General features: G+C 39.0%; 1 protein-coding gene across 2 annotated transcripts in view; it reads right to left on the bottom strand.

The window, feature by feature from the left end:
- The window catches only part of ANKFN1 (ankyrin repeat and fibronectin type III domain containing 1), a 390,308-nt gene that overhangs the window by 71,857 nt on the left and 291,736 nt on the right, over positions 1-26,715 (bottom strand). For both annotated transcript variants that reach the window (XM_028836325.2, XM_077971016.1), the window contains one exon: positions 1,939-2,036. In XM_028836325.2, the coding sequence (XP_028692158.2) occupies positions 1,939-2,036 (98 nt within the window). The remainder of the gene's footprint in view (positions 1-1,938; positions 2,037-26,715) is intronic.

Raw genomic sequence — 26,715 nt, forward strand, 5'->3', positions numbered from 1 at the left:
ACATCTTTTCAGAGTAATGCATTAAATACCTGCCTTGTTCTTTTTGTGGCTGCATACATTTCACTGGGAGCCAATATTCGGTATCATGTATTTAACCAGTCCCTGATTGGTGGACATTTAGATGGTTCCCACATTTTGTGCAGGGAAATAACTATGCTGCAATAAACATCCTTCATTCAGCTGCACACACATTTAAAAAAATTAACTCTTTGATGTGATTCAATTTCAAAGCCATTCTTAAAACAATGGCTTATATTCTTTAATGGTCTTTTGTGACATTAAGAATTAAGGAATTGTTTTTGTTGGCTGATCATGTTTTAAAATCTTTTGTATAGTTTTTATATTTTATATTTCGCCTTTATATATTTTTCCAGTGAACCCAAAGGGCATTTGAGAAGCCAGCATTTGATGAAACATTGCTTGTAAAAATCGTAAAAATGATGTTTGAAGTAAAAAAAAAAAAAAGCACATCTTTATAGAGACTTTTCTAGGGATCTTAAAATATTGACCTTACTATGTTAGGAAGTCCATTTTTTAAAGTTGAAAATGGGTTTCTATGCCCCTCAAAGTTATAGAGATTGTGTAAAAGTGTAAATCTACTCCTAGGCTTTTATATGATTACAATAGTGTCTGCGTTTCTATCATTAGATGGTCAAGTGGAAAAACTTAATCCCTATGGAAATTAGTTCAGATATTAGAGAAACTCTTTATGGAGAGTTTTCCATTTTTATCACTGTATCACTTTTTCTTTTAAGCAATGAAAATTCCCTAGGGTTCCTTCTGGCCCTCTTCCATCTTGTGAGCCATAGGGTTGGAATCAGTCTTCTGCTGATAGCATCTCTGGGGGCCACCCACTCAGGGGTTTGTTTGCTCTGGTAATCCACAGTTCTGGCCCCTGGTATAGATATGCGATTAGGACTAAACGTCAGGATTCCGTGGTGATTACCCAAGCATCAAAAATTCCATTAGAATAAGCAGGTTTAAACTTGAAGAAATGCAACCTGATGTATTTTTTTTTTAAGGCTGGGCTTTAGGATTATACTTTGTAAGTAACTGTTTTAATCAATCAACCTTTAAGAAAACAACAACAATAAGAACAAAATTATCCCTCTACTTCCCTCATCTGAAGGTCCTAAGATATTAAATATTTGAATTGGACTGAAAAAGGTTTGATTTTACTTTTAAAATATTTTGAGAAAAAAGAATTTTATCTTTTGCATTTTAATTGCTTGAAGAAATACAGGGTTTGCTCTAGTTTGAACTGATTTACAAGGCGTTTTTATTTTTTTGCATTTCATATGCTCATATATTCATAATTCTAAATAATTAACTTTTGAGTTTATATTAAACAAGTAAGTGCAGTTTGTTCCAGTTTTTCATTCACAATTTAATTGGTTTAGGTTACTGAGAAACATAGCTCCACCATATATAGTTTCTTTTTTGTGAAAGCATATTTAGACAGACCTTTTTTTTTTTTTTTAATCAAGGGAAAAGGATTTCTCTCAGGAAATTATGTGACTGCAATTGATGACTGATCTCAACCGGGGCTGAGGCTGTGGGCATGAGGGTGAGATGAAGCTGTTATTTTTACCATCAGACAGGGAGTCAAAACTGGATCTCTTGGAGCCTTTGATCCACTCCCTGCTTCCCCCCAAAAGATTAGACTGTGATCCAGAAAGCAGCAACTTTCAAGGCTTGCATGAGGCCAGTCTTTTTCTGATCTTCTTAGAACACAGCAGTTTACAAAATGATTCATGCCGTCTGCTTACTCCTTTGTGAAATTCAGATTATAGATACCAGACATATCATGCTTAATGAGTGGCAGTTGTTGCCAGAGGACTGGACGTTGGCTGTTGCTTTCAGAATAGGCATTTGCTACTAATATCCCAGCACAAATATCAGTGATAGAGAAATGGAAAGTCTACTGGGGACATTTACCATTGTAAGTCCTGTGATTGTGCATCTCAGAGTCTGCAGATTATCCATGATGATTTCTCCAGCCAAAGGAGAAAAGTCTTTGGACATACTCCATTCCACTGGAAAGAGGAGGGGGGGCAGGGAGAGAGAGAAAGAGGGAGAATAAAATTCAGTCACACATCAGGAAGTACCATAGAAACTCTGGCATACAATCCCTCTCAAAAAGGGTTAAGCGTACCCTCCTTTCTTTATATTGGTGTTTCAGACAATGTTCCTTGAAATGTCAACTTAGTTTCCAAGTTCACATTTTTTTAAAAAGAAGAGCAGAAAAGAATCATAAAACCTTATTAGTTTTTTGAGCCTTGATAAATATAATGTATATTGTGGTACATGTACACTTATGTGATGTTCTTAATGTCAGATGTAAGTTATATTAAATATATTGCTCATGAGGCCATTGCCATATAAACACATTGTGTGTGTGTGCATTTGTGTGTGTATTTGTATGTGTATATGTAGATACACACACATACTCAGGCACAATACATATAACAGTTTGTTCTATATAGTAGATAACTTATTTACTGCATTTGAGAACCAAAGGATCCACTAGGACATGACCTTCTATTTGCTCTCCAAGCCTGACATCTGCTTCACCATTCTACTGAAAATGATCTCTTAAGGTCTGAGTGAAGATTTTCATTCCAAATAAAGAAGCCTCCTTTCATTATCTCCACATCATTTGACACCTTCTCTTTCTGAAAACATTCTCTTCCCCTAATGCCTTATATACTGCTCCCTTCTCCTTCTTTCCTTCTCCTCCTTGATACCTTCTTCCAAGCCTTTTCACTGGAAAAGGGGTTTGTGGCTAAGGTGTTTCATGTTGTTCTCCCTTGACATCCCCAAGGTGAATGCTTATTCCTGGCTAAATCATGCAAATTCTAACACCCCATTTTACTGTGATAGCATATGCTTTCATCACATTTTCTATCAGTTGACAAAGCCATGGTCAGGAAAGATAAATTGTGCATCATCAGTAAAAAGTATCTTAAGTAATTGCTTATACCTGGTGGGATTTAAGGCAAGCACAAATGAAGCAGGGACTTAAGGGACTTAAATCCCATGAGAAGCAAGGCCTCTGTTTCTAAACTTTGTGATAAGCAATAGATCTTAAGATTTAAATGACATTCTCTACATAACACTTTAATACTTCAAAATCAAACCATCTCCAAAGTCTGCTGTGCCACTCAGAGTCACACAATTCCTCTGCTCTGGATGCTCCTGCATTCTCTCCTCTTCTTCAGAATGTTCCTGGGCATCTCGCTTGCTTTCCACACACTCTTGAAACTGCTGTCCTAAAATTCCTCATGCTTTGATCATCAGCAACAGCCTCTCCTTGGGAAATCTTGCCATGTTTGGCCTTCCTCACTTTGTGCAACCTTTTTCTCCCCTGGTTTTGGTTGCACCTGCCTTTCTACTTCTCTTACCCTTTAACTGCCTCTTTCTAGACTCTTCCTGGTTTTGCCCCTTCTCCTTCTCCCTTTGATGTGATGTTCCTTGGGAGTTTGATTGCCTGGCTCTCTTTTCACTCCACATGTTTGTCCTTGGTAATGACTTTATCCACTTTTATGGCTCTAACTATGAGTCTTAAAACCATAATTCTATGTCCAGCCTCCCCCTTGAGCTCGAACTTCCTTCTGTTAATCTCTACTTGAGTGCCTCCCATTCCGAGGATCCCCTAAGTACTTTTTTTTTTTACCAAAATATGTTTCTTCTCTTATTTCCTCAACTTTAGCTAATGGCACTGTCATGTATCCAGTCACTCAACCAAAAATCTCAGTGCATTATTGTCTTCTCCTTTCCCTCAATTCTTCAAAATCAGTTCATCACTAAACTAAGTAGTTTCTGGTTCTAAAATGTCTCCTATAAGTTGCTCTCTTCCCCTGATAGTGTGATTATCCCAAAGAATGGCTTTATGAATATGAACATCAACTCTGTAATAACTCTTTAATTGATTTTTCTGCTTGTTTCCTCATCCTTACATATAATCCTCTTAGGCTGGAGGACAGTGGCTCATGCCTATAATCCCAACAATTTGGGAGGCCAAGGCAAGAGGATCGCTTGAGTTCAGGAGTTCAAGACCAGCCTGGGCAACAAAATGAGACCCCATCTGTGCAAGATACACACATATATATAATATATATATAAAATAGCTGAGTGTGGTGGCATGCCCCTACTGTCCCAGCTACTCAGGAGGCTCAGGTGGGAGGATTGCTTAAGCCCAGGGTTTAAGGTTGCAGTGAGTTGTGACTGTACCACTGCACTCATCCTGGGCCACAGAGTGTGATGTCTCAAGAAAAAAAAATCCTTTTACTATATCCTGAATTATAGCTGAAAAAATGAAGCTGTAATGATTATATTCCTCCACCTAGTATCTTGTCATAGTGTCCAGTTGCTTTGAAATAAGATGAAATCTTAGGAAGGCATTCAAGGACCTTCTTATCTGGTCCCAACTATATATTATTTTTCTAAATTCCTGCCATTTTTCAGAAGAAAGTCTTTATTCTGTAAGTCTCTGTTACCTGATTATTTTGTGCATTTTCTGCTTCTGTGGCTTTTCCGCATCTTCCAACTTCTGCTTGGTGAAACTCTACCAATCTTTGAGGACCTAGCAAAGTCATCTCTAAATTCATCAGGAATAATTAATCAAATACACCTGTTTTTCTGCTCCCTAAGTCCCTTGTTTCTGTAAAAATGAGATTTATTATAATGCATTATGTTTTTTGGTATGTATCTCTTTCTCTTGATCATGAGAAACTTGAGAACAGGAAAAGTGTCATTCATTTTTTTCCTTTCTAGTACGTGGGTCTGTGCTTGGTGCATTGAGGGTGCTTATTTAATACTTACAAATCAAATGCATGTATATGTACACACACACACACAGACACACACACACACACACAGACACACACACACACACACACCCCTAGATTAGTTTTTCCCAACACAAAAATAATTTTCTTTGATGTGAATCTTCTCCTTTTCTAGTTTCTTGCCCCTTGAAGCTCTCAGGTACATTATATAATCTAGTTATAATCAAATGATTAAGATTATATATTAACTCAAATCGGATCTATACCTCCTTACAAATATGTATTTGAAAACACATATTTATGTTTATATATATGTATATGTATTACATATATGTTTCCATTTTTCAAAATGTTTTATTCTACTTACGAGCTACTAACTCTTGAAGAAGCCAAGTCTCTGAAAGTCAAATTGGGGAAGGTTTGCAATCAGAGAATAATGTTACACCTAATTTAGCTATGGAAGAAAAACAGTATGCTTGAGTAAGTTATAACAAACAGAACAAAACAAAAATGAGTAACAAATTTGCAAAGAAATTTAGGAAGAGCAAAGAATATAGGAAAATTCTGGAAACAAAAATATCTTTGGTTGCTATTGAAACAGACATGATTAGTTGCTGTGGTAGAGCTGTAAGCTGAAGGTTGAGAATCGAGGGCTGTGACTCCAGACTAAGAACTCAAGAGAACTTGCCAAAAGAAGAGCAAGGGATTAGTGGGAATAATACCAGATTATTTGGCAAATGATTAATGAAAAGTTTTTCAGAGATACAGTTTTTAGAATTTCTAAAGAAAACTCAATTTATTTTTGAAACTGCTCAAGTTTTACTGAAACATGTTTTACAAAGCAAGTTTCAGGTAGAAAAGAGCATCAGGCTTCTTGCAGAACAAAACATAAACAGAAGCTGGTTGTAAGAAGATGTGGTTCTTCTTTGGGAATTAATAGAGGGTTTTAAACAGTTAAGTCTAATTAGATTTTATAACATATCTGAGTTTCAAAGGGGAAGGGGCTAGAAAAAGAGAAGACTCACATCAAAGGCAAACAATTCTCCATATTAGAATGGCCAGTCTATTCTGGGGCAACCAACAGTCTTTTTCCCTTTGCTTATTTCCTTGGGTTGGTGGACTCCTTTTGGCATGAAGCCATAGAAAGAAGAAAGGAATTTCTGGGCATTTAAAGAATGAAGAAGGAAACAGAGTGAGCAGGAGTCACTTTGAGAGCGACTGGGAATTCTTTTTTTTTTTTGAGATGGAGTTTCGCTCTTGTTGCCTAGGGTGGAGTGCAGTGGCATGACCTCAGCTCACTGCAGCCTCCAACCTCCAACCTCCGCCTCCTGGGTAGAAGCGATTCTCCTGTCTCAGCTTCCCAAGTAGCTCGGATTATGGGCATGCACCACCACACCTGGCTAACTTTTTTGTATTTAGTAGAGACGGGGTTTCACCATGTTAGTCAGGCTGGTTGCGAACTCAAACTCCTGACCTCAGGTGATCAGCCCACCTCGGCCTCCCAAAACGTTGGGATTACAAGCGTAAGCCACTGTGCCCAGCTGCAACTGGGAATTCTAAGAAGGTTAACTCAGAATGGTCTCTTTGGAAAGTTGTATGTAGGCAGTTTACAGACTTACCATTAAACCCTGAGAAAATCACATGTAAGCCGGTTCTAAAACTATAGAAAACTTATAATATTTAAGATCAAGATGAGAGAAACTGTTTCTACTTGGGTCGGAGAAGGAAAAGCAGGGCTTAATTGCACAATGGCTCTTAGCAGTTGAAAATTAGCAAGAAAGGTACTTGATAAAACCTAGGTATTCGTATTCCCTAAAATTTGGCTCTGGCTCAAACTGTGATTCATTGTATTTATATCAAATAACAATGACTATTTTAAATGGGATTCCTTGTTATTTTAATGAAAATTTAATTTTTATCTAGGTTTCAGATATGTAGAGTCATTTGGGCAGGGAAGTTCTACCTGAACACTGCCATTATCTGATGGCAGCTATGTAAATCACAGGCTGAAAGATTAAAAAGAAAAAGAGCCCCCGAAGCCTGGCCCTGTCACCCTGAGGTCTATAATGTAATGGGAAATGTCACAGAATTAGTTACAGGACTAGAAAATTCACAACTCGAAAGAGTTAGGGTACCCAAGCAGAAAACACAGTATAAAGCTCAGGGAAATTTCAAGGCTTATGATGTGGATTACATAATACACTGTGTTTTAGCCGAAAACACTCAAGTTGCAGGCCAGGTTTTGGAGAGGCGAAGACTACGCTAATGTAAAGGTATAAAGACAAAACAGTGCAGCAATGTCTAATTAATTTTTATTCAATTGATCCAAAAAAACCTCATAAAACTTGCTGTTGCGCAGATTCTCCCTGAAATCTCAAATGCCTCAAAGCTCAGAATTGTTTTATCCTGTTCACACATCGGGTAGAATATTCTGTAAAAGTTACATACCTTCTTCTTAATCAAACATCACCCAAATCCTCCACTTAGCCTTATTGGTCACTTGCCCTTAGACCCATCCATAGCTTATGCTGTTTTCTCCTGTGGTATGGCCTCTTCTTCCACAAAAACTTCTATCTCTTTATTCAAATAGTCCTGGTTCAAAGTCCTTTCCTTTTTCTAGTTTTCTCTGGCTTCCCAAGGGAATCACCCTTGCCAATTTTCCCTTAGCAATTTTAATATGTCTCACACATTGCACTTGCTTTATTGTTTTATGTTTTTTGTTTCTCAGTGATCCGTCTCCTCTGTAGTCTACAAGCTCCTTTGGGCAAGGACCATGTCTGATTAATACCACTTTCCAAAGCACCTATCATAGCACCCAGCAGAGGGTAGGTGGCTCAGGAAATGTTGGGTGAATACTTGATTCTTGACTTTGGAATGCTTAAAGTCTACAGTAGACAGGAATTTCATGCTGGTACAGACAGCATAAGAAAACTGTCAGAATGGAGGGAAAAAAGTCAAAAGGAGAATGGCAGTTACTTGTACTGCTCAGTTAGTGGTTGAAATGGAGATTAATTCCTGGCCTCCAGATTCCAAGCATCCTGGACTCTTCACTTGTCCATACTGCTTCTCAGAAACCAAAGAAACTAAAAGTGTATTTCCTATTCCCTATCAGCTCTTTGATGGAACCAAAACAGCATTCTTACTGGCCACATTCACCCTGGCGCCTTAGCTAATGAACGGAATTTGGCTAGACTGCCCAACCCAGCACCAGAACATTATGAAATCTTCCCCCATCTATCTAATTGTGCAGTTTCTAACCTTTCAGGCCATCCATAGCACAAGAAGAAGAGAGAGGGAGAGAAGGATGTGCCGAGAAACGCAGACTGAGATCAAATACAGTCATTTCTAGAGATGAGAAGATGTGTCTTGCTGCAGCATGAACCGGCTCAACACTTGTGGGTTTTAAATTAGGAACTGACGTGAAAACTCTGGATCTGGGAATTCTGTTTAGCTCTGGCAAAATATGAGGTCGGAGCTGCTTGCATTTTTTATTTTAAATTCCCTTGGTAGTCTTAGGAACAGGGGCATGCATTACTTTCAAACAAGAATCTTTATTGTTTGCATAGCACAGTTAATTAGAAAAACATTTTTTTCCCAAATTAAATTTCCCTAGAAAAACAATGATTTAAATTAAGGGCAAAAGCCTTTTTCGTCGTCTTCTTTTTCTTCTTCTTTTTTTTTGACACTAGAAAAACCTTCTTGCATGTACTATTTCTAGAAGATTAAAAGCAAAGTTGGAATCAGAAGGCTAGATTCATTTATTTATTGGCAGGTTCTGCCATCCACAAAAATAATATGTGTTTCTCTGCATATATCGTGTACTATCCTAGTTTTGCTTATCATATGATAGATCTACATACAGATACAGGTAGGGAGCAGAGGTGTCTAAATGTTCAGGATTTTGAAAAATTCATCAGCACTACAAGTAACCAAGTAACCACAAAAAGTCTCCTCCATAGTCTGAACCATTTGCTTGTTAATTGCTCGCCTAATAGTTATTATATTATGGCTCTTGCCTAAGTTTTTTTTTTTTTAGATGGAGTCTTGCTCTGTCATGCAGGATGGAGTGCAGTGGCACAGTCTTGGCTCACTGCAACCTCTGCCTCCAGGGTTCAAGCAATTCTCCTGCCTCAGCAGAGAAATTTGCTGACCACTGGCTGAGACTTAAGAAAGTGATGGAGAAAACGTTAATAATACAGACTAAAGATTTCTGTGACTGTTACAGTTGTAAATTGCACAAAAAATTGAGGAAATATTCTTCTAATACTCAAAAACTATTATTTATTTCAACAAAGTTGCTTATGTCATTGATGAATAAGTTCTAAAACAGGTCTTTGTTGCTCTTTGTTTTACTTCCTTAAAGTAAATGAAAATATCAACCGACATTACATGGGAACTGCACCATTCCATTAACTGCAGCCATCATTTGGCTGCAGATTCAAAAGTTCAACAAAAATAAACAAAAGCATTTTGGTAGAATCAACAGGTGATAAATAATCTACAATACAGAGTATTGTGTATTTTATTATTATTTGTAAATTGTGTGCTACACATTCTATCAGTAAAATTTACAATAGACATATGCATATATATGTCTGTGTGATGATATGCATATGTATATAATTATAGGCACATATAATCTATATATATATATATATAGATTTTTCTTCCCCAGGGTATCAGTTGTTAAGCATTTACCATCACATCACTGCATAAATGCTAGATGATTGCTGAGGCGGACTTTGGAAGGTGGATGTATCATGATTAGCAGGTATAATGAATGTCTGAGGCATATAGACTGCTTGGGCATAATTTAGGTAACATCCTGATATCAGGAGTCAGGAATGAGGTACTTAAGCCCCTTTAGGATACAGGAGTGGCACAGTGAGGGATTCTGGGGCAGAAGGTCAGTTACCAAGCAGTCACCACCTGGGAGGTCTGTGCAGTGGTCAGGCTCCAGGTCTTGGGCAGTACAAGAGCCCAGGTTCCTTGCATTAGCTCTTGTCTAAGCCAGGCCTGGCCCAGAAACTAGTGAAGGACATAGCCTGCCGGGTGGGCATCTGTGGACCTGACTGAGCAATAGGACAGCAGTCATGGACTGACAAACTAAAGGCTGTTCGTATGGATGGCAGGACATACCAGGCCACTACTCCCAATAGCATAAAAGATTATGCGTGAACAGGACTAACCATGCTTATTACTACATTTTATCACCATGTGTAGTAATATTTTATTATACATTATTACAATATTTTATTTCATGTTATCTGGACCTTATGAATAAGCACTTTTAGGACACCGAACCAAAAGTAGGCACATAGGTCACTAACTCAGACAACCTCTTCTACTTTCTCTTCTTCCTTGAAACCCTGCCATATCCTTCAGTAAGATGTCCAGATAGATTGTCACTTGTTTAGACTAGTTTTTTAGGAGAAACTGTCATGAAAGAGGTATGAGCTTTTGAAAAACAGTAATTGATGTAACTGAACAATAGCAAGAACTCAAAACCCAGTGACAATTGGAGATCAGCAGGCTTGGGCTGCTAACCCCACCACACCTCCCTTGAAAAGAGGCAGCCTCTGACAGCGCTTCCATGGGGCAAGAGCTCTCCTGGAGATGTTTCCTGGGATTCTGACATTTTTGTTTTGTTTTGTTTGCAGCAGAGCGATACCCATGTTGCTTGCATGGAGAGAGCTCCAGCAAGCTATTTTACATTCCTAAAGGAACAGAGCAAGGAGAGCACAGGATTAGCTGTCTGATTTATACACACAAAGACCAAGGTATGTAGTCAGTTTACATTCACAGCTTTCTGAGTCCTGTTGGGCCTTCCGGAAATTAAAATCACGAGCCACGGGGGCAAAAGCAAAAACAGTTCAACTTTCTTGCCAGATGCTGAGCCTTCATTTAGAAAGGGGCGCTCTGTTTCGCTTTTCTTTTATTCACCTACCTCATCCATTGAAAATATCCCATTTTCCTCCTCATAATTTTAAGTAATGAATTAAACTCCTTGAGGACAGGATCAATGCCAGATTGATCTTTGGACATCCACTCCCACTTTATCTTGTGGAAGTACAGAATCGGTGCTCAGATTGAGTGGATTTGACTTATGTGTGGACATTGATAAGGGGAGGACAATTTTCATAGTTCCATTTTGTTCCCTGGGAGCCGCAAAATAGGGACATCTTTGCTGAGCATTTACCCTAATTTGTGAACCTTAGTTCACATTATTCCCTGCATTTACCCTGTGCCCAGGGAGGAAAAACCATTTAATGAAAATCCACCAGCTTGTTTTACAGAAAATTTCATCATTATTTCTCACAATAAATAATTTTAACATTTATCCTCACAATTCCTGAAAGATGGGCTAGGTCAGTAATTTAGTAATTCTATCCATTTAACAAGTGGCATAACTAGGAATTAAAGTTAGGTCTGCTTCAACCCAAAACTCCCTTACCATTTCTGGAAGTTCTCGATCTTTCCCCTGGCCTACAAGGCCTGGATGGTCTGGACCTTCTCCATCTACTAGTTTCAGTTCTATCATGCTTACTTGTTTTCTTTCTGTCTCTGGTGTTTAGATCCTCAAACATGCCAGACTCCTTCCTGTCTCAGGAAACTCATGCATACTGTTCCTTTTGCTGGAAATGCTCTTTCTTCCGACTTCCAATTTCTATTTCATTATCTATTTCTTCCTTTTCCTTCAGCCATCAATGTAAGTGTGAGTTCTACACGGAAACTTTCTCTGATCCCCAAGACAACATTGGGTCCTGGTATATCCTCTCAGAGCACCAAATACTGTTCCTTTGTAACACAGTAATTATTGATTTGTGCAATTATCTATTTAATCCTGGTAAGCTCCATGAGGACAGTGACTATGTCAATTTTATATGGCCCTATAGACCTCAGCAGCTAGCATATGCCATAGCATGCAGAACACCACTAAATACTTTTGGAATTGATGTTAGTGTTTTTAGCAGTTGCCATTAAATTTTATTTTCCTTTATATTTTCAAGGTATACAACATGATGTTGTGATATTCATATACATAGTGAAATGATTATACAGTCAAGCTAATTAACATATTAATCTCTCACATAGTTACCTTTGTGTGTGTGTGTGTGTGTGTGTGTGTGCTAAGAGCATCAAAATCTACTCTCTTAGCAAATTTTTCAGTATACAATGCAGTATTACTAACTGAAGTCTACCTAACTATAACTTTTTACTGCTTGATTTACATCTCCCCATTTTCCCTCTCCCCACCCCACTGCCTCTGGTAACTGCTATTCTACCATCTTTTTCTGTTCATGACCTTTTTTAAAAAATTAAAGATTCCACATACAGGAGAAGTCATACACTACTTTTTCTGCATCTGGCTTATTTCACTTAGCATTATGCCCTCCAGGTTCATCTGTATCACAAATGACATTAGATTATTGATCAGCTAGGTTGTAGGGTTATGGAGAGGCATATGACATGATCTCTGACCTCAAGTAGCTTACAGTTTAATATCATGGTCCATTTCTTACAGATGAAAACAGGAGGACCATTATTTTCCCCCATCACAATGACTCTCCCTTCTCTTCTTGTCAAAAACCTATTCAAGTGAAAGACTTGTGATCCATCAACTTCAGGTCATTCTCTCGGGTCCTCCAGAATAATTTCAACTGTCATTCTTTCTGGCATTAATATACTCTACTTCATATTATAATGATTTATGTGAATGCATTTTCAACTCTACTAGCACACTATATTTCAAGTAGGCCTCCTATTAATTTTTTTAAAACTCCATTGCTATAATTACCCTCATCCAAGCCAGAATTGTTTCACATCCATACTCCTACAACAGTTTTATAGCTGAGCTAGTCTATCTGCCTTTATTCATACCCCCACCAATCCACTGACACCAGAACAATCTTTTCAAAGCATAAATCCTATCACAATACTTTCTAATATAGAAAGCTTGTACGGTTCTCTAATGCACCTGGAATAAAATCTAAACTCCTCAACATAGTCTACAACAGGACCTGGCAAACTGAGATCTGTGGGCCAAATCCAGCCTGCTGCCTGTTTCTGTACAGCCTGTAAGCTAAAAGTGGTTTTTATGTTGAAGAAAAAGCAAAATATTTCATAATGTGAAAATTATGCAAAATTTAAATTCAACTCATTGGCTTATGCATTGTCTCAATAGAAGGATTGAATAGTTGGCATAGAGACCATATAACCTGCAAAGCCTAAACTATTTAAGATCTGATCCTTTACAGGAAAAGTTTGCTAAGCTCTGGCCTACAAGGCGTTGTGATCTGGGTCTTGCTTGTTTCTTTGAAAGCCCGTCTTCTACCATTCTATCCATTGTGTTTCATCTGCACTTTCTGTTTCTCCAACTTAGTGAGTGGTTTCTACCGAGTCCCTTTATGCCTCTCCCCAACGCACTATCTTATTTTATTTTTTATCACTTATCAGTATCTGAAATTGTTTTGTTTCTTTATTTACTTACTTGTTAACTTAAGAAAATGTGAGATCCATGGGCTTGTCTGTTTTTATCCCACCGTATACAAGAGGATATCTACATGGCATTTAAAAAAATTGTGTTAAAGGAATATCTTATCTTCCCTGGAACTTCTTCAGTGCAGACTCTGCGTCTAACTCACTTTTGCATCCCTCACAGTGGACAACATTTGTGGAGTAATAGTTCCCAAAATAGCTATTTAATGAATAAAATGACAGTCACTTCACTTCTCTCTCCTCCTAGGACAAAATGAAAAAAAAAAAAAAAAGCATTTGTCAGCTGGGTCCCAAGAAACCATAATGTGTGCAGCATCTTTTTCACCTCATCTACACTCTACTGGATGAGAGCACATTCTAAGAAGGGGCCATGGATCAGGTGCAGTGGCTCACGTCTGTAATCCCAGCACTCTGGGAGGCTGAGGCAGGCAGATCACTTAAGGTCAGGAGTTCAAGACCAGCCTGACCAATATGGTGAAACCCCATCTCTACTGAAAATACAAAAATTAGCCAGGCATGGTGGTGGGCACCTGTAGTCTCAGCTGCTTGGGAGGCTGAGGGATGAGAATTGTTTGAACCTGGGAGGCGGAGGTTGCAGTGAGTGAAGATTGTGCCACTGCACTCCAGCCTAGGTGAAAGAATGAGACACACCATCAAAAACAAAAAACAGAAAACAAAAAAAACAACAAAGAAGAGAAAAGAAAAAGGGGCCATGAATTCCAGTATAGTTCTCAGAGAACAGTTACTATGGGGACATCAAGTGTCCTAGTGAAGGGTATTTCTAGTTGGTGCTGAGTTAGGCCAGGTGTCTTCTGATAATGGGAAAGAACCACTGGCAAAGTGTGGGGTTAGTAGTTTTTCCTAAGAAAATTGCTCCAATTATTTTAAAAATAATCACCTTTTAAAATATAGCATATAATTAATGTCACAAAAGGTGAACGGTAAAAAGAAAATCCTGAAACAAAACCACATTGGTTTATAGGAGCTAACACTTAGTCATCTTTGGAGGATGCTGGGAGACCGTCTATTAATATTTACTGGAGCCTTGTGCTTTAGTTATAAATATTTCTTTCTGTTTTTTATTTTTATTTTTATTTTATTTTTTGAGATGGAGTTTCATTCTTGTTGCCCAGGCTGGAGTGCAGTGTTGCAATCTTCTCAGCTCACTGCAACCTCTGCCTCCTGGGCTCAAGCAATTCTCCTGCCTCAGCCTTCTGAGTAGCTGGGATTACAGGTGCCTGCCACCATGCCTGGCTAATTTTTTGTATTTGTAGTAGAGATGGGGTTTCATCAGGTTGGTGAGGCTGGTCTTGAACTCTGGATCTCAGGTGATCTACCTGCTTTGGGCTCTCAAAGTGCTAGGATTACTAGCGTGAGCCACCGCACGTGGCCATAAATATTTCATTTAATCCGTCTAATGCTCTTATGTGGTAGGTAATATTCTCTTCATTTTATCGATGAGGAAATTGAGACTCAAAACTTTTAAATAACTAGCTCAGATCCACACAGCCCATCAATGCAGAAGCTGGATTCGAACCCCTGTCTGTCTCATCTGCCTCCCAAGTCCATATGGGGAGAAAATAATAAATGGATTAATAGCCATTTTGAGGTCTTTTTGGCTAGAGAAAGCTCCACTATGTAGAGCTCAGATAGTCTGTGAGATATTAGACTTTCACTGACTGAATCTAAGGCAGGGACTCCTGGTTGGCGCCTCTGTCCCCTTTCCCCAAGGGCTAGGGTTGTCTCTAATACTGTGATTTCCTTGTTACACATTTCAAGAGGGAGACAGGGTTGGGGGCAGTGACCACCAAGCAGAACAAGGGGTTGTACTGAGTCTGTGAGTCTCATGAAGGTGTTCTGTATGTTCATATCAGCTACGTGTGGCAATGGTGGCCAAGATAAGTACTGAGTAAAAAAATAAATAAATAAACAGCAATGTAAACAGTCACAGAAGACTCGTGTACACTGCTGGCCCATAACTGGAGCCTGGTTCGTGTTATGCAGCCTTACTGGTGCCAAGTCTTTCTCCTCCTCCCCGTCTAATAGCCTACTCTGAGCACTCTCAGTTCTGGATAAGGTTCATATCTTTTAGTCACCTGTTTCTCTCTCCTCTGGCTAGAGACATGTAAGCCAAGGTGAGAGACAGGATGGAAGACTTGGGAACGAAACAACTCCAAAGGAGCAGCAGGTCCTCAGGACCCAAAGGAATTTGTGGGGAAATAAATAAAAAAGAGAAAACCAGACCCCCTTGGGAGGCCAGCCCCAGTCTTCTTCCCTCTGTGTCTCACTAAAAAGAATGTGCTATTTTGGGCTTTTTTCTTCTGTATTTGTTTTCACATTCTCCTGTAAATTACTCAACAAGGTGCCTTACTGATCCTGAAAAATCCAATCTTTAGATTTTCCCATCAAGTCAAGAAGTTTCCGCAGCTTCCCAGGGAAACAAAGAGCCTTGTCCTCCATTCCCAGGCTCAGCTTCTGCTTTTGGGATGATCACACTGGCTGATGTTGAGACATAAATCTCCATAAGGTCACATGGGAGTTATTTTTTGGGGGATTCTAAAATAGCCTTCAGCAGATCAAAGAAAACCCTTTATGTTATAAGCAAGATATATGTATTTTTTTTTTTCAGATCCCTGTGAAAGGTTAAACATCTCAACATACATGGCATAACCCGGCAAGGGATATTTGAAGGACCTAGTTACTTTTCTTGGGAAAGTGCTGTAGTTATCTCTATTTTGTGTGTTGCCTTTGGTTTCCGCGTGTCTAGAAATGTGATATCTCTAAATTTTCAGCATTCACAAAACACAGTTAAAACAGTAGCTTTGACCTAAAATGCATAATGTGGAGTATTTTCCAGCTCATCTGTTTAACTGGTAGATTGACTCACGCCTGCCTTTTATTTTGGTCCATGACAGTAGCTGGCACATAGTAGGTATCCAATAAAGATATCTTAAATCAATGAACGCAGTTGTTCAATTAGTAAAGAAGACTGTCACATTGACAGCTGAAAAGGAAGAACAAGACTGCTATTTGGAAATATCCAAAAGAGGCCACTCACTATGGGCAGGAGAATATGGTTGAAAGAAAGGAACTCTTCAGATTTTGAAAAGTTTTATGTATTCTAAAGTAACCAAGGTGGGACAGGAAAGTCATTGACCAGGATTAAATCTTGGGAGTAAGGTACTTGGCCCATAGACAGGAAAGATAATTATGTGGACTTATTGGAGGGAAATATACATAACAGGTTTTAAATAAACATAATAGAAATTTTTGAATTTTGTATCTTTTGGACAAATACTAAATACCAAGCTAATTGCTGGTACATTCAGGATAAGAAATCAAATCCAACTTTAAATATAGTGCTAATTGGCTGACTGATTTATCAGACTCTAACTGACACCCTTCTAGGGACAAGGAAATGTCCTGGGGATGTAAATATGAATAAAGCCCAAATCTTATCCTACAGACAGTAACAGTACAATGGTGGGGAGTGAGGCAGTCAAGTCAATTTAAGATTATAATACAATCTGATGAGAGTAATGATAGAGGCAGGCTCAGATTAGGGTCACCCTAAACAGTCTGGCAGGGAGTGGTTAGGGATAACTCACTAGACAGGCTGGCTCCTGGCAGACTTCTGAAGGATGTATAGGAAAGAGTGGCTAAAGTCATTCCAGGCAGAGGTTGCTGTGTGTGCAAAGGCATGGAGTCATGGTGTGGTCAGGGAATTTCAAGGCAATTACAAGGAACAGGAGAAGGGGTGAGGTGAGAAGGGAGTGTGACTTTAGAGATAAGATGGGACCGGAGACAGGAGCTCAGGTTATGCTAAGAAGTATCAGCATTATTTGAAAGCATTTTGGAGCTCTTGAAAGATCAGGCCATTATATGATCAGATTTGCATTTTAGGAAAATTACTCTTGTATTTTGTAGGAGGGAAATTGGAGAGAGTTAATGCTGTAATTAAAGAGACCAGAAAGACATTGGTGCTACGATCTATGTGAGATGTGGTACCAGTTCATTGTGGACATTATCTCCACCTTTGTGAGCAGGAGGAAACTTCCGGACTTTCTGTTACCCACCAAAACCACCTTTTCCTATTCATTGAGCCATCTGTGAGCCAAATTTCTATGTAAACCCAAATATTTGGCATCACAGCATCACAAGCTCTCATAGGAATGCTGAATACTGGAGTTCAGCTACTTTTTTTTTTTTTTTTAACTAAGAGCTATAGCAACAGTGTATACTTAAAAATTTCCAAATCAAATATCGTGGTCATATCAAAAACCATGCTCTCTCTCCAGGTGTATGTAACGGGTCTCAGCTTTACTCGAAGTTCAATTGCAAACAGTAATAAAAACATTGGCATCTCATTGCTCACTTAATATTTATGTAGCTGTCACCATCTCAATTCTACACATCTGAAACCTCAGAGTTGGTTGGAGTTGAGGTGAACTGAAATCCCCTTTGACAGTAGGTTTTTTGGGGGATGCTTTCATCCTTAAATGACTTTCAAAACAACACTCAGATAGTGGCAAGAGATCAAAGAAACACTCTGTTACCACAGGGGCTGCTGAAACTGTTATTTCCCCCCAAAAAGTTTCCCCTTTGCAGAGAATAAAGTAGATCAGCCTTATTAGGGATTGGAGCAAATACTCTGTCAGGAAAAGCAGACCCAAGTCCAGACAGATGTACATTCATACTGTTTCTTCTGCAAGGAATCCAAGAGAGGGATATGGGGGAAGAAGCAACCAAGGAAGGGGAGACTGGGGCTAACTGTCTACTTCTCACTACAAGAGTAACACCTTGAAGTTCCATAACACTTTTACTTTGAGACACCTTCTTCCACATTTTTCTCCTTTGATTTTCACAACGACCATATTATGTATTTTTCTCATTTTAGAGGTGAAGTTAAGGCTTTGCCAGACTGAGAGCACACACTGGGAATGAATGCCAGGGCCAGATTTCGAACCCAGGTCTGCCTGGGTTCAAAATCCAGTGCCTCTTTCTCACACAGTTTAATGAAACTTCAGCATGTACTCAAAAGTGAGGAAAACAGCAGTTGTAGAGAAGGAATTGTGGAGGTACACAGGTCTGTAAGTTTTCATTTTGAGTAAGTCTGAGGGGCGGTACAGTTCTATGGATCAGTGCAGGCCCATGATGAAGGGTAGAGTTTTATGTCTTTAAAGGTGTCATCCCTTGGTGCACCCACCTGCTACCCTGTAGGGCTCTGGAAAAATCGATAGCATCTATTTTTAGAAGGACTATAACACCAGTTCCTTCAAGCACAAAACTCTGAGACTAAATTCACCTTTTATTTAGGTTATTTACCTTCAATTATAGCAATTACTACTTTTTAATGACACTTTCCAGTTTAAAAACACCTTTATGTACTCAGGTTTCTACATATAAAGCCAATCCATTCCTGAGCATCTTTAAGATTGCTGGATGACAGGGATGTAAACATAAATAAGAAATTGTCTTTACCCTAGAATTATCACAGCCCAGCACACAGATGGATAAAGATACAGACAATTACAATAAAAATGTGATGCTCCCTATAACAGGCACATCAGCAAAGTGCTGCTGAAGTGCCAACGACCAACAGAGTTGGGGCAGGGAGGAGGATGGGATAAGGGAAGGTAACATTTGGTCTGGGTTTTGAAGATTGAGTAGGATTTAACTCAACCTTGGGGCATTCCAGGGAGAGAGATTGAGAGCTGAAAAATTCGGGCGCAATCAAGTGAAAAAATGGATGTTCTGCAGAAGAGGAAGAAGAGGAAGGCAAGACGTAGGGGCTGAGGGATGGGTTGATATGCGGAAAGCCTTGTGTGCAATGCTGAAGGTTTATGAGCAAGGGAATGAGCTGATCAATTCCTGGTTTAGTTTGATGACCAGTGTTGGTGTAAGGAGGGGTCATTGGAGACATTTAAATTTTACAAGCTCTGCTATTCTTACTCATATTTCAAATCAGCGAGCTGCTTCTTATACTGTTTCAAGGACTTTGCCCGCTACTAGCTAGTAGGGGTAGGAATCGCCACAGCTTAGCTGTACAATCTCTGACTTCAATTCCTATTGACACCACGTGTCTGTATGATGCATGACTCCAGCCTACTTGCTTTCTGCAGTCTTTGGTCTGTAATATTTGGGGTGATCTGCTCGGCTCATTCACTGTCAACACTGCACAAATCACCTAGATTTCCCTTGAAGGATTGCCCTACATGAGAACAGTGACATTTCTACACTTTTTTTTTGTTTTTACTTCAATTTAGTTATTAAAAGGAATCTCCTCAGAATAATTGCTGGATGGTGTTGACAAAAGTTTGAATCACATCATCTGACTGCAGTTGTGCTGACAGCAGTCCCTGGAGAACTCTGCTGCAGGGACCAATGGTTGCTTTCACCCTCCTAGGGCAGCACCAGGACTTTGGGAACCCAAACAATTATAGTTACAGACCAAACACGTGGTCTAGCAAAAGCTAGAGTCCAGCTGAGTTAAAAAGAGTTATGCAGCTTTGGCCATCTTCTTTATGAAACAGATTCCTCCATTTTTTTTTAGTGGAAAATGCTAAAAAATTTTTAGCATTGGGTCAAGGGTGAAATCAAGAATTTCGGGGAGTCTTCATGGTCACCACAATAATTTATTTCAAGTTATTTTGAATGGTAAGGGTTTATCAAATGTTCATCATCCTCCTCTGAAGGCTTAAAATAAAAAGAAAAGTAATGAGGATCTTGCGCTTCAAGGTTTTGATTTTCAAAAAGCATATGCAAACATTGGACACTGATTATTTATCTAAAAATTGTAGTAGCATATTCAGAAAAGAAGTAGTTGAAACGTGTGTGCGTGTGTGTGTGCTTGCGTGTGTGTGTGTGCGTGCACGTGTGCGCGTGTGCATGTGCGTGTGTGTGTGCACGCGCGTGTGTGCGTGTGCGTGTGTGCACGTGTGTGTGTGCACGTGTGCGTGTGCGTGTGTGTGTGTGGTGGCAGCAGGGGTGGGGGTTTGACTAAATGCTGCCAGGACTGGAGAATGAAGAAAGTTTGTTTATTTTAGTATTTACCGTATCAAAATATCTGGTATAAAACTACAAGGTCCAATAAGGCTAGGAAAATCAATTTACAAGTAAAAGGCCAAGGAAACCCAATAAAACATTTTGTGACAGATATAAGTACCGTGTATTAGCAAGGTGCAGTGTGAACATGTTGCAAAGAAACTCACTTTTAAAATGCATAATTTATGCACAAATTATCTGACTGGTATTAGGAGACACATAGTTTTAAAATTATGTATACATTTGGATAAAATTAGTTTTTATTTTCAGAAGACTTTGGAAATATCTGATTTTTCTAAGTGTACTAATCATTTCACTCATTGAGAGGGATAAAAATACAGGTGAAAGTGGTAGATCTGACATATTTCTTTCAAAAAGAAATGTGACATCACACACGAAAAAAATATAATTGTTGCAAAAGGTTATATCCCCCCTTATTTGGTGTCCCAGAGGCATGCTAATATGAGTTCTTGATTCTCCTTTTAGATATTTTTCCATGTATATAAAGACAGAATATATTCTGATGAACCAGAGTGAAATTACGATTCCTCATGAGTAAAATGAGGCAATATTTCACTGATTGGATTGTTCAATGACATAATGATATGAAAAATCCTTGAACTTTTGGAGGGTTTGCAAATTTTAACCGATTACAGCTTCTTAACCTGGAGTCTGTGGACCTCTAGAAAAGTCTAAAGCTTGGTTTCCAAGTGTTGTAGACACAATATACAGGGTATGTATCCTCATGTATTATTATAATTTGTTTTGTTTTGTATTTTTACTAGGCAGACAAAGCCATGATGGCCAAGAGTTTCTCAAAGAGAGAGTAATCCCAAAGAGGTTTAGTATCAGCCTTTAGAGCCTAGTGCTGTTTTTTTGGTTTGTGCCCTATTCATTGAATGAGCATCAGATGAATGAGAGGAGGAAGATTGCAAGGTGTTAATAGTTGTCCTTGGGACTCTCCCACTCCCTTTTTCTAGACCTCTCTCCCTGTTCTGGCCTTCATCCATAACTGACAGACACTTCACCCAGTGCCTATGTGTTCCTCATTGAGGCATCTCATTCCTCTAACTAAACCCACTGTCTTGCACCATTGTGCCAAGCTTCCAGAACTACCTTCCAGCCTTCTTTCATCATCAAAACTCTGAACCTAGCTATCACAGAGGAAAACACTTCTAACTAAAAATTAAAGATACATCTAATGATAAACTACCTTCCCTCAAAGTGTGATTAATGGTAAGGGCATAGAGACATGCCCTGAGACCATTTTCATTTTTGTATTTTAACTAATTATTTATTTGTTTACCCCCACCCTCCACAAATATTTTCATTTTAAAAGAAGGAGTCAGCCGGGCTCACGCACTTTGTAATCCCAGCACTTTGGGAGGCTGAGGCGGGCAGATCACAAGGTCAGGAGATCAAGACCATCCTGGCTAACACGGTGAAACCCTGTCTCTACTAAAAATTACACAAAATTAGTCAGGTGTGGTGGCGGGCACCTGTAGTCCCAGCTACTCGGGAGGCTGAGGCAGGAGAATAGTGTGAACCTGGCAGGTGGAGCTTGCAGTGAGCCGAGATCGCACCACTGCACTCCAGCCTGGGCGACAGAGTGAGACGCCATCTCAAAAAAAAAAAAAAAAAAAGGAGTCAGAAGAAGCAACATAGAATATTAATTTCTGCCACGGAGTTTCCAGGCCTTTATTTTTGCAGCACACATAACGGATTATGGGTTCTCATATATGCTGAATTCCTATCAATGTATCCAGGGTTATGCACAATTACCTGCACCCTAGGTATAATTTCAACGCTTTCATACTAAAGATAGTGTATCAGAATGCGAGTGAGTAAAAATAATATTACATAGATAACTTTGAGTTTCCCATAACATTAAAAAACAAAAGAAATAATTTCCCAACTTTGCCACTCCAACTTTAGTATCATAACCACTATTTTAACTATTTGCCATAGACCTCATAAGTAATAATCACAAGATTGGTGTGGCCCACAAGGATGCTGAGACTATTTATTAAGATAATAGAGGTGTAATTTAACTTTTTTGAATGGGAGCTGGAATGACTCTAAGTCAGCAGGTTCTCTAGTGCTCCTTAAATTATATGTATTCATTCCTTCATTTTCCATCCATCTATTCATCTATGCAGCCGCTTATTTGTTCAGTCTAGATGTTGGGGAGAGGTAGAAAGGCACGTCATGCAGGGGAATAACGTGGTGCAATGGCATGAAGGCATGACTGTATATGAGATTATAAATACCAAGGTAACATGAGCTGCTCTGGGGATTTGGCCATAGACTGCAGGATAAGTGGTGGGAGATGAAGCTGGAAAGATGTGGAGAACCAGGTTATTAAAAGATTGTCTGTCTATTTAGTACTACGGACCCATGCAGTCATTGCCCCACGAAGCTGGTTATGCTTAAAGGGAATCCATATACAGAGCAAAATCAAATTATTGAATTTATATATATATATATATATATATATATATATATTTTTTTTTTTTTTTTTTTTTTTTTTTTTTTTGAGACAGGATCTCTTTCTGTTGCTCAGGCTGGAGCACATAGCTCATTGTAACCTATAACTCCTGGGCTAAAGCTATCCTCCGTCAAGAGTAACTAGGCCTCTTGAGTAGCTAGGCTGTAGCAGTAGATACTACAGGTATGTGCCACCATGGCTGGCTATTTTTTTTTTTTTTTTTATGTTTTGTGGAGATGGGGTCTTGCTATGTTGCCTCAGGTGGTCTAGAAATCCTGGCCTCAACTGATTCTCCTGTCTTGACCTCCCAAAGTGTGGGGATTACAGGCATGAGCCATCATACCTGACCCAAATTTATATCTTTTTTTTGTGAGATGGAGTTTCACTCTTGTTGCCCAGGCTGGAATGCAATGGCAAGATCTCGGCTCACTGCAGCCTCCACCTCCTAGGTTCAAGCAATTCTCCTGCCTCAGCCTCCCGAGTAGCTGGGATTACAGGCGCTCGCCACCACACTCGGCTAATTTTTTGTATTTTTAGTAGAGATGGTGTTTCGCCATGTTGGTCAGGCTGGTCTCGGACTCCAGACCGCAGGTGATCTGCCCGCCTCTGCCTCCCAAAGTGCTGGGATTACAGGTGTGAGCCACCGCACCCAGCCCCAAATTTATATCTTAACATCATGGCCAGGGCCATGGAGAGGAGAGGCCAGTGGGCTGCTCCCATCCACTGACAGGGGGTTAGCCAACTGCCTGGAGATTCTGACCTAATGAGTTGGTTCCCATGGTCCACTCAGTTAAAAATGCAGAGATCTAAGGGCTGAGGTGTGAACCTCTGAAGCCATTAGAAGTAGCAAAGGCCTAAGAGTTCTCAGCATGTTACTCTAATCCCCCTGAGATCAGAGTTGAACCAAGCTTCTCTTGTTGAGAATGCTTAACTTCTACAAACTCAAGAAATCTCACCTCAGTCCTACAAATTGCTCAGATCCTGGGCAAGGTGCATTAACCCTTGAAGTTCCTAGCCTAGGCTTCGGACTCTCTGTCGTTTCTTGTATTTTTTTTTTTTTTTTTATAACTTAGAAAGTAGTATGCTATAGGGGAAATATAATGAACTGGGAGTCAGGAGTCTTGCATTTTTGTCCTGGCTCTGCCAAATAATTTTGTGACCTTGAGAAAGTCCCTTCACCTTTCTGGGTCTCAGTTTCCTCAGTTTTAAAAGAATAAATTGGGCCAGATAATCTCTGCTTTTATTTTGTTATTAAATTCCAGACTCCTGGGGTTTTCTTTTGTTATTATCACGTATATTTTAAAGGGCTTCTAGTGTTTTATTATTTTATTCTAGGTTTTTAAGATCTCATCACACTGCCATCTTAAGCAAAACTCTACGAAAATCAACTTATACATTTTGATTTTTATTTTACTCTTTTCATCACTCTGCATTACTCTTACTGTTTTAAAACAAAGAGGCTTCTCTTCAAATCATTTTAATCCCAGTTTAAAAAAACTATTACAGGGTTTTGATTTTCCAGAACTGTATCAGGCAATATGAGCAAAAGATCCATGAGGCCAAATTTTTATCCTCTGATCTCAAAGAACATCAAACCAACACAAACACAACCTTCACTTTTGTTAATTCCTCACCAAATAACAAAGAATTTATCACCACAGTGTCAAATAGTTTCAATTATTTAAATGTGGAAGAACAAAACATCAGGAAATAAAGGGAGGTCTTATTTACAAGGATGCCTCCAGAAACCATTTAATAATTATGATCAAATAAAATTTACTAAAAAATCCGGGGGAAATTTTGCCAAACAATTTCTATTGGATAGTAGAAGACTTCTCACATAAAAGTTGCAAGAAATTAGATTCCCTGCCCCTGACTAGTAAAGCAAACAAAGTATATTCTGATTCAAGAAAACACTCATGTAGAAAAGATGAAGCCTCGCAGAAGTGCTCATCCTCCTGTGTGAACAAAACTATCTTAAGACCTAACGCCTTGAAGAAACAAAAGAAGGTGGACTTCAGAGAGTTCTAGTAGGCTCCCAGTTATAACACAGGGCAAAAAAAGGAAAGTCTAGAGTGATATCAGCAACATAATGGAATAGAAAGCTCCTGCTTATCCCTGCTCCCACAGACTCAATGAATAAACACCCACATATGTATCAATTCTCTTCAGAGAAAGTGGAATCCACTTGAAAGACTGCACACTGGGTGACTGAGCAAATATCCGTAACAAAATGGGTAGAAAAAAGGCAGATGCACTCATGCGCTAACCCTACCTTGGGCACAGAGCCTTAAACTCAGGAGAAAACTCCAAATCCCAGTTTCTTCCTGAGGGGACAGGGACTTGTACCACACATATAGTACCTGACTATATAGTCCCTGCTGCAGAGCTTGACTCTTAAGTCACTCTGCTTGAGAAACAGCAGGGACAGGGCATCAACGAATTTCCAACAAACACAAAGAACAAAGGGATCTTGAATTTTTGTATTTTAAAAAACTTTTGTGGGTACATAGTACACGTATATATATTAATGGAGTATAAGAGATACCCTGATACAGGCATGCAATGTGAAATTATCATATCACAGAAAATAGGGTCTCCATTCCCTCAAGTATTTATCCTTTCTGTTACAAACAATCCAATTATACTCTTAGTTATTTTTAAATGTGAAATTAAATTATCAATGACTATAGTCACCCTGTTTGTCTATCAAATACGAGGTCTTATTCATTCCTTCTAACTATTTTTATTTTGTACCCATTAACAACCCCCACTATCCCCTGCAACCTCCCACTACCCTTCCCAGCCTCTGGTAACAATCCTTCTATTCTCTATTTCCATGAGTTTAATTGTTTTGATTTGTAGCCCCCACAAATAAGTCAGAACATGTGAAGTTTGTCTTTCTGTGCCTGACTTATTTCATGTAACCTAATGACCTCCAGCTCCATCCATGTTGTTGCAAATGACAGGATCTCCCTCTTTTTTATGGCTGCATAGTACTCCATTGTGTACATGTGCCACATTTTCTTTATCCAATCATCTGTTGACGGACACTTAGATTGCTTCCCAATCTTGGCTATTGTGAATAGTGCTGCAACAAGCATGGGAGTGCACATACCTCTTTGATATATACTGATGTTCTTTCTTTCATGTATATATCTAGCAGTGGGATTGCTGGGCTCTATGGTAGCTCTATTTTTAGATGTTTTTGAGAAATCTCCAAATTGTTCTCCATAGTGGTTGTACGAATTTGCATTCCCACCAACAGTGTACGAGGATTTCCTTTTCTCCACATCCTCACCAGCATTTGTTATTGCCTCTTTTGGATGAAAGCCATTTTAACTGGGGTGAGATGATATCTCATGGCAGTTTTGATTTGCATTTCTCTGATGAGCAATGATGTTGAGCGCCTTTTGATATGCCTGTTTTTCATTTGTATGCCTTCTTTTGAGAAATGCTTACTCATATCTTTTGCCCATTTTAAAATCAGATTATTAGATTTTTTTTTTTTTTTTCTGTAGAGTTGTTTGAGTTCCTTATATATTCTGGTTATTAATCCCTTGTCAGATGGGTAGTTTGCAAACATTTTCTCCCATTCTGTGGGTTGTCTTTTCACTTTGTTGATTGTTTCCTTTGTTTTTTAACTTGATGTAATCCCTTGAGAATTTTTGCTTTGGCTGCCTATGCTTGTGGGATGTTACTTAAGAAATTTTTACCTAGATCATTGTCCTGGAGATTTTCCTCCAGTGTTATCTTGTAGTAATTTCATAGTTTAGGTCTTAGATTTAAGTCTTTAATCCATCTTGATTTGATTTGTATATGGTGAGAGATAGAGGTCTAGTTTTATTCTTCTGCATATGAATATCCAGTTTTCCCAGCACCATTTATTGAGGA

This window comes from Macaca mulatta, chromosome 16 (assembly GCF_049350105.2).
Source record: "Macaca mulatta isolate MMU2019108-1 chromosome 16, T2T-MMU8v2.0, whole genome shotgun sequence".
Lineage (NCBI taxonomy): Eukaryota > Metazoa > Chordata > Mammalia > Primates > Cercopithecidae > Macaca > Macaca mulatta.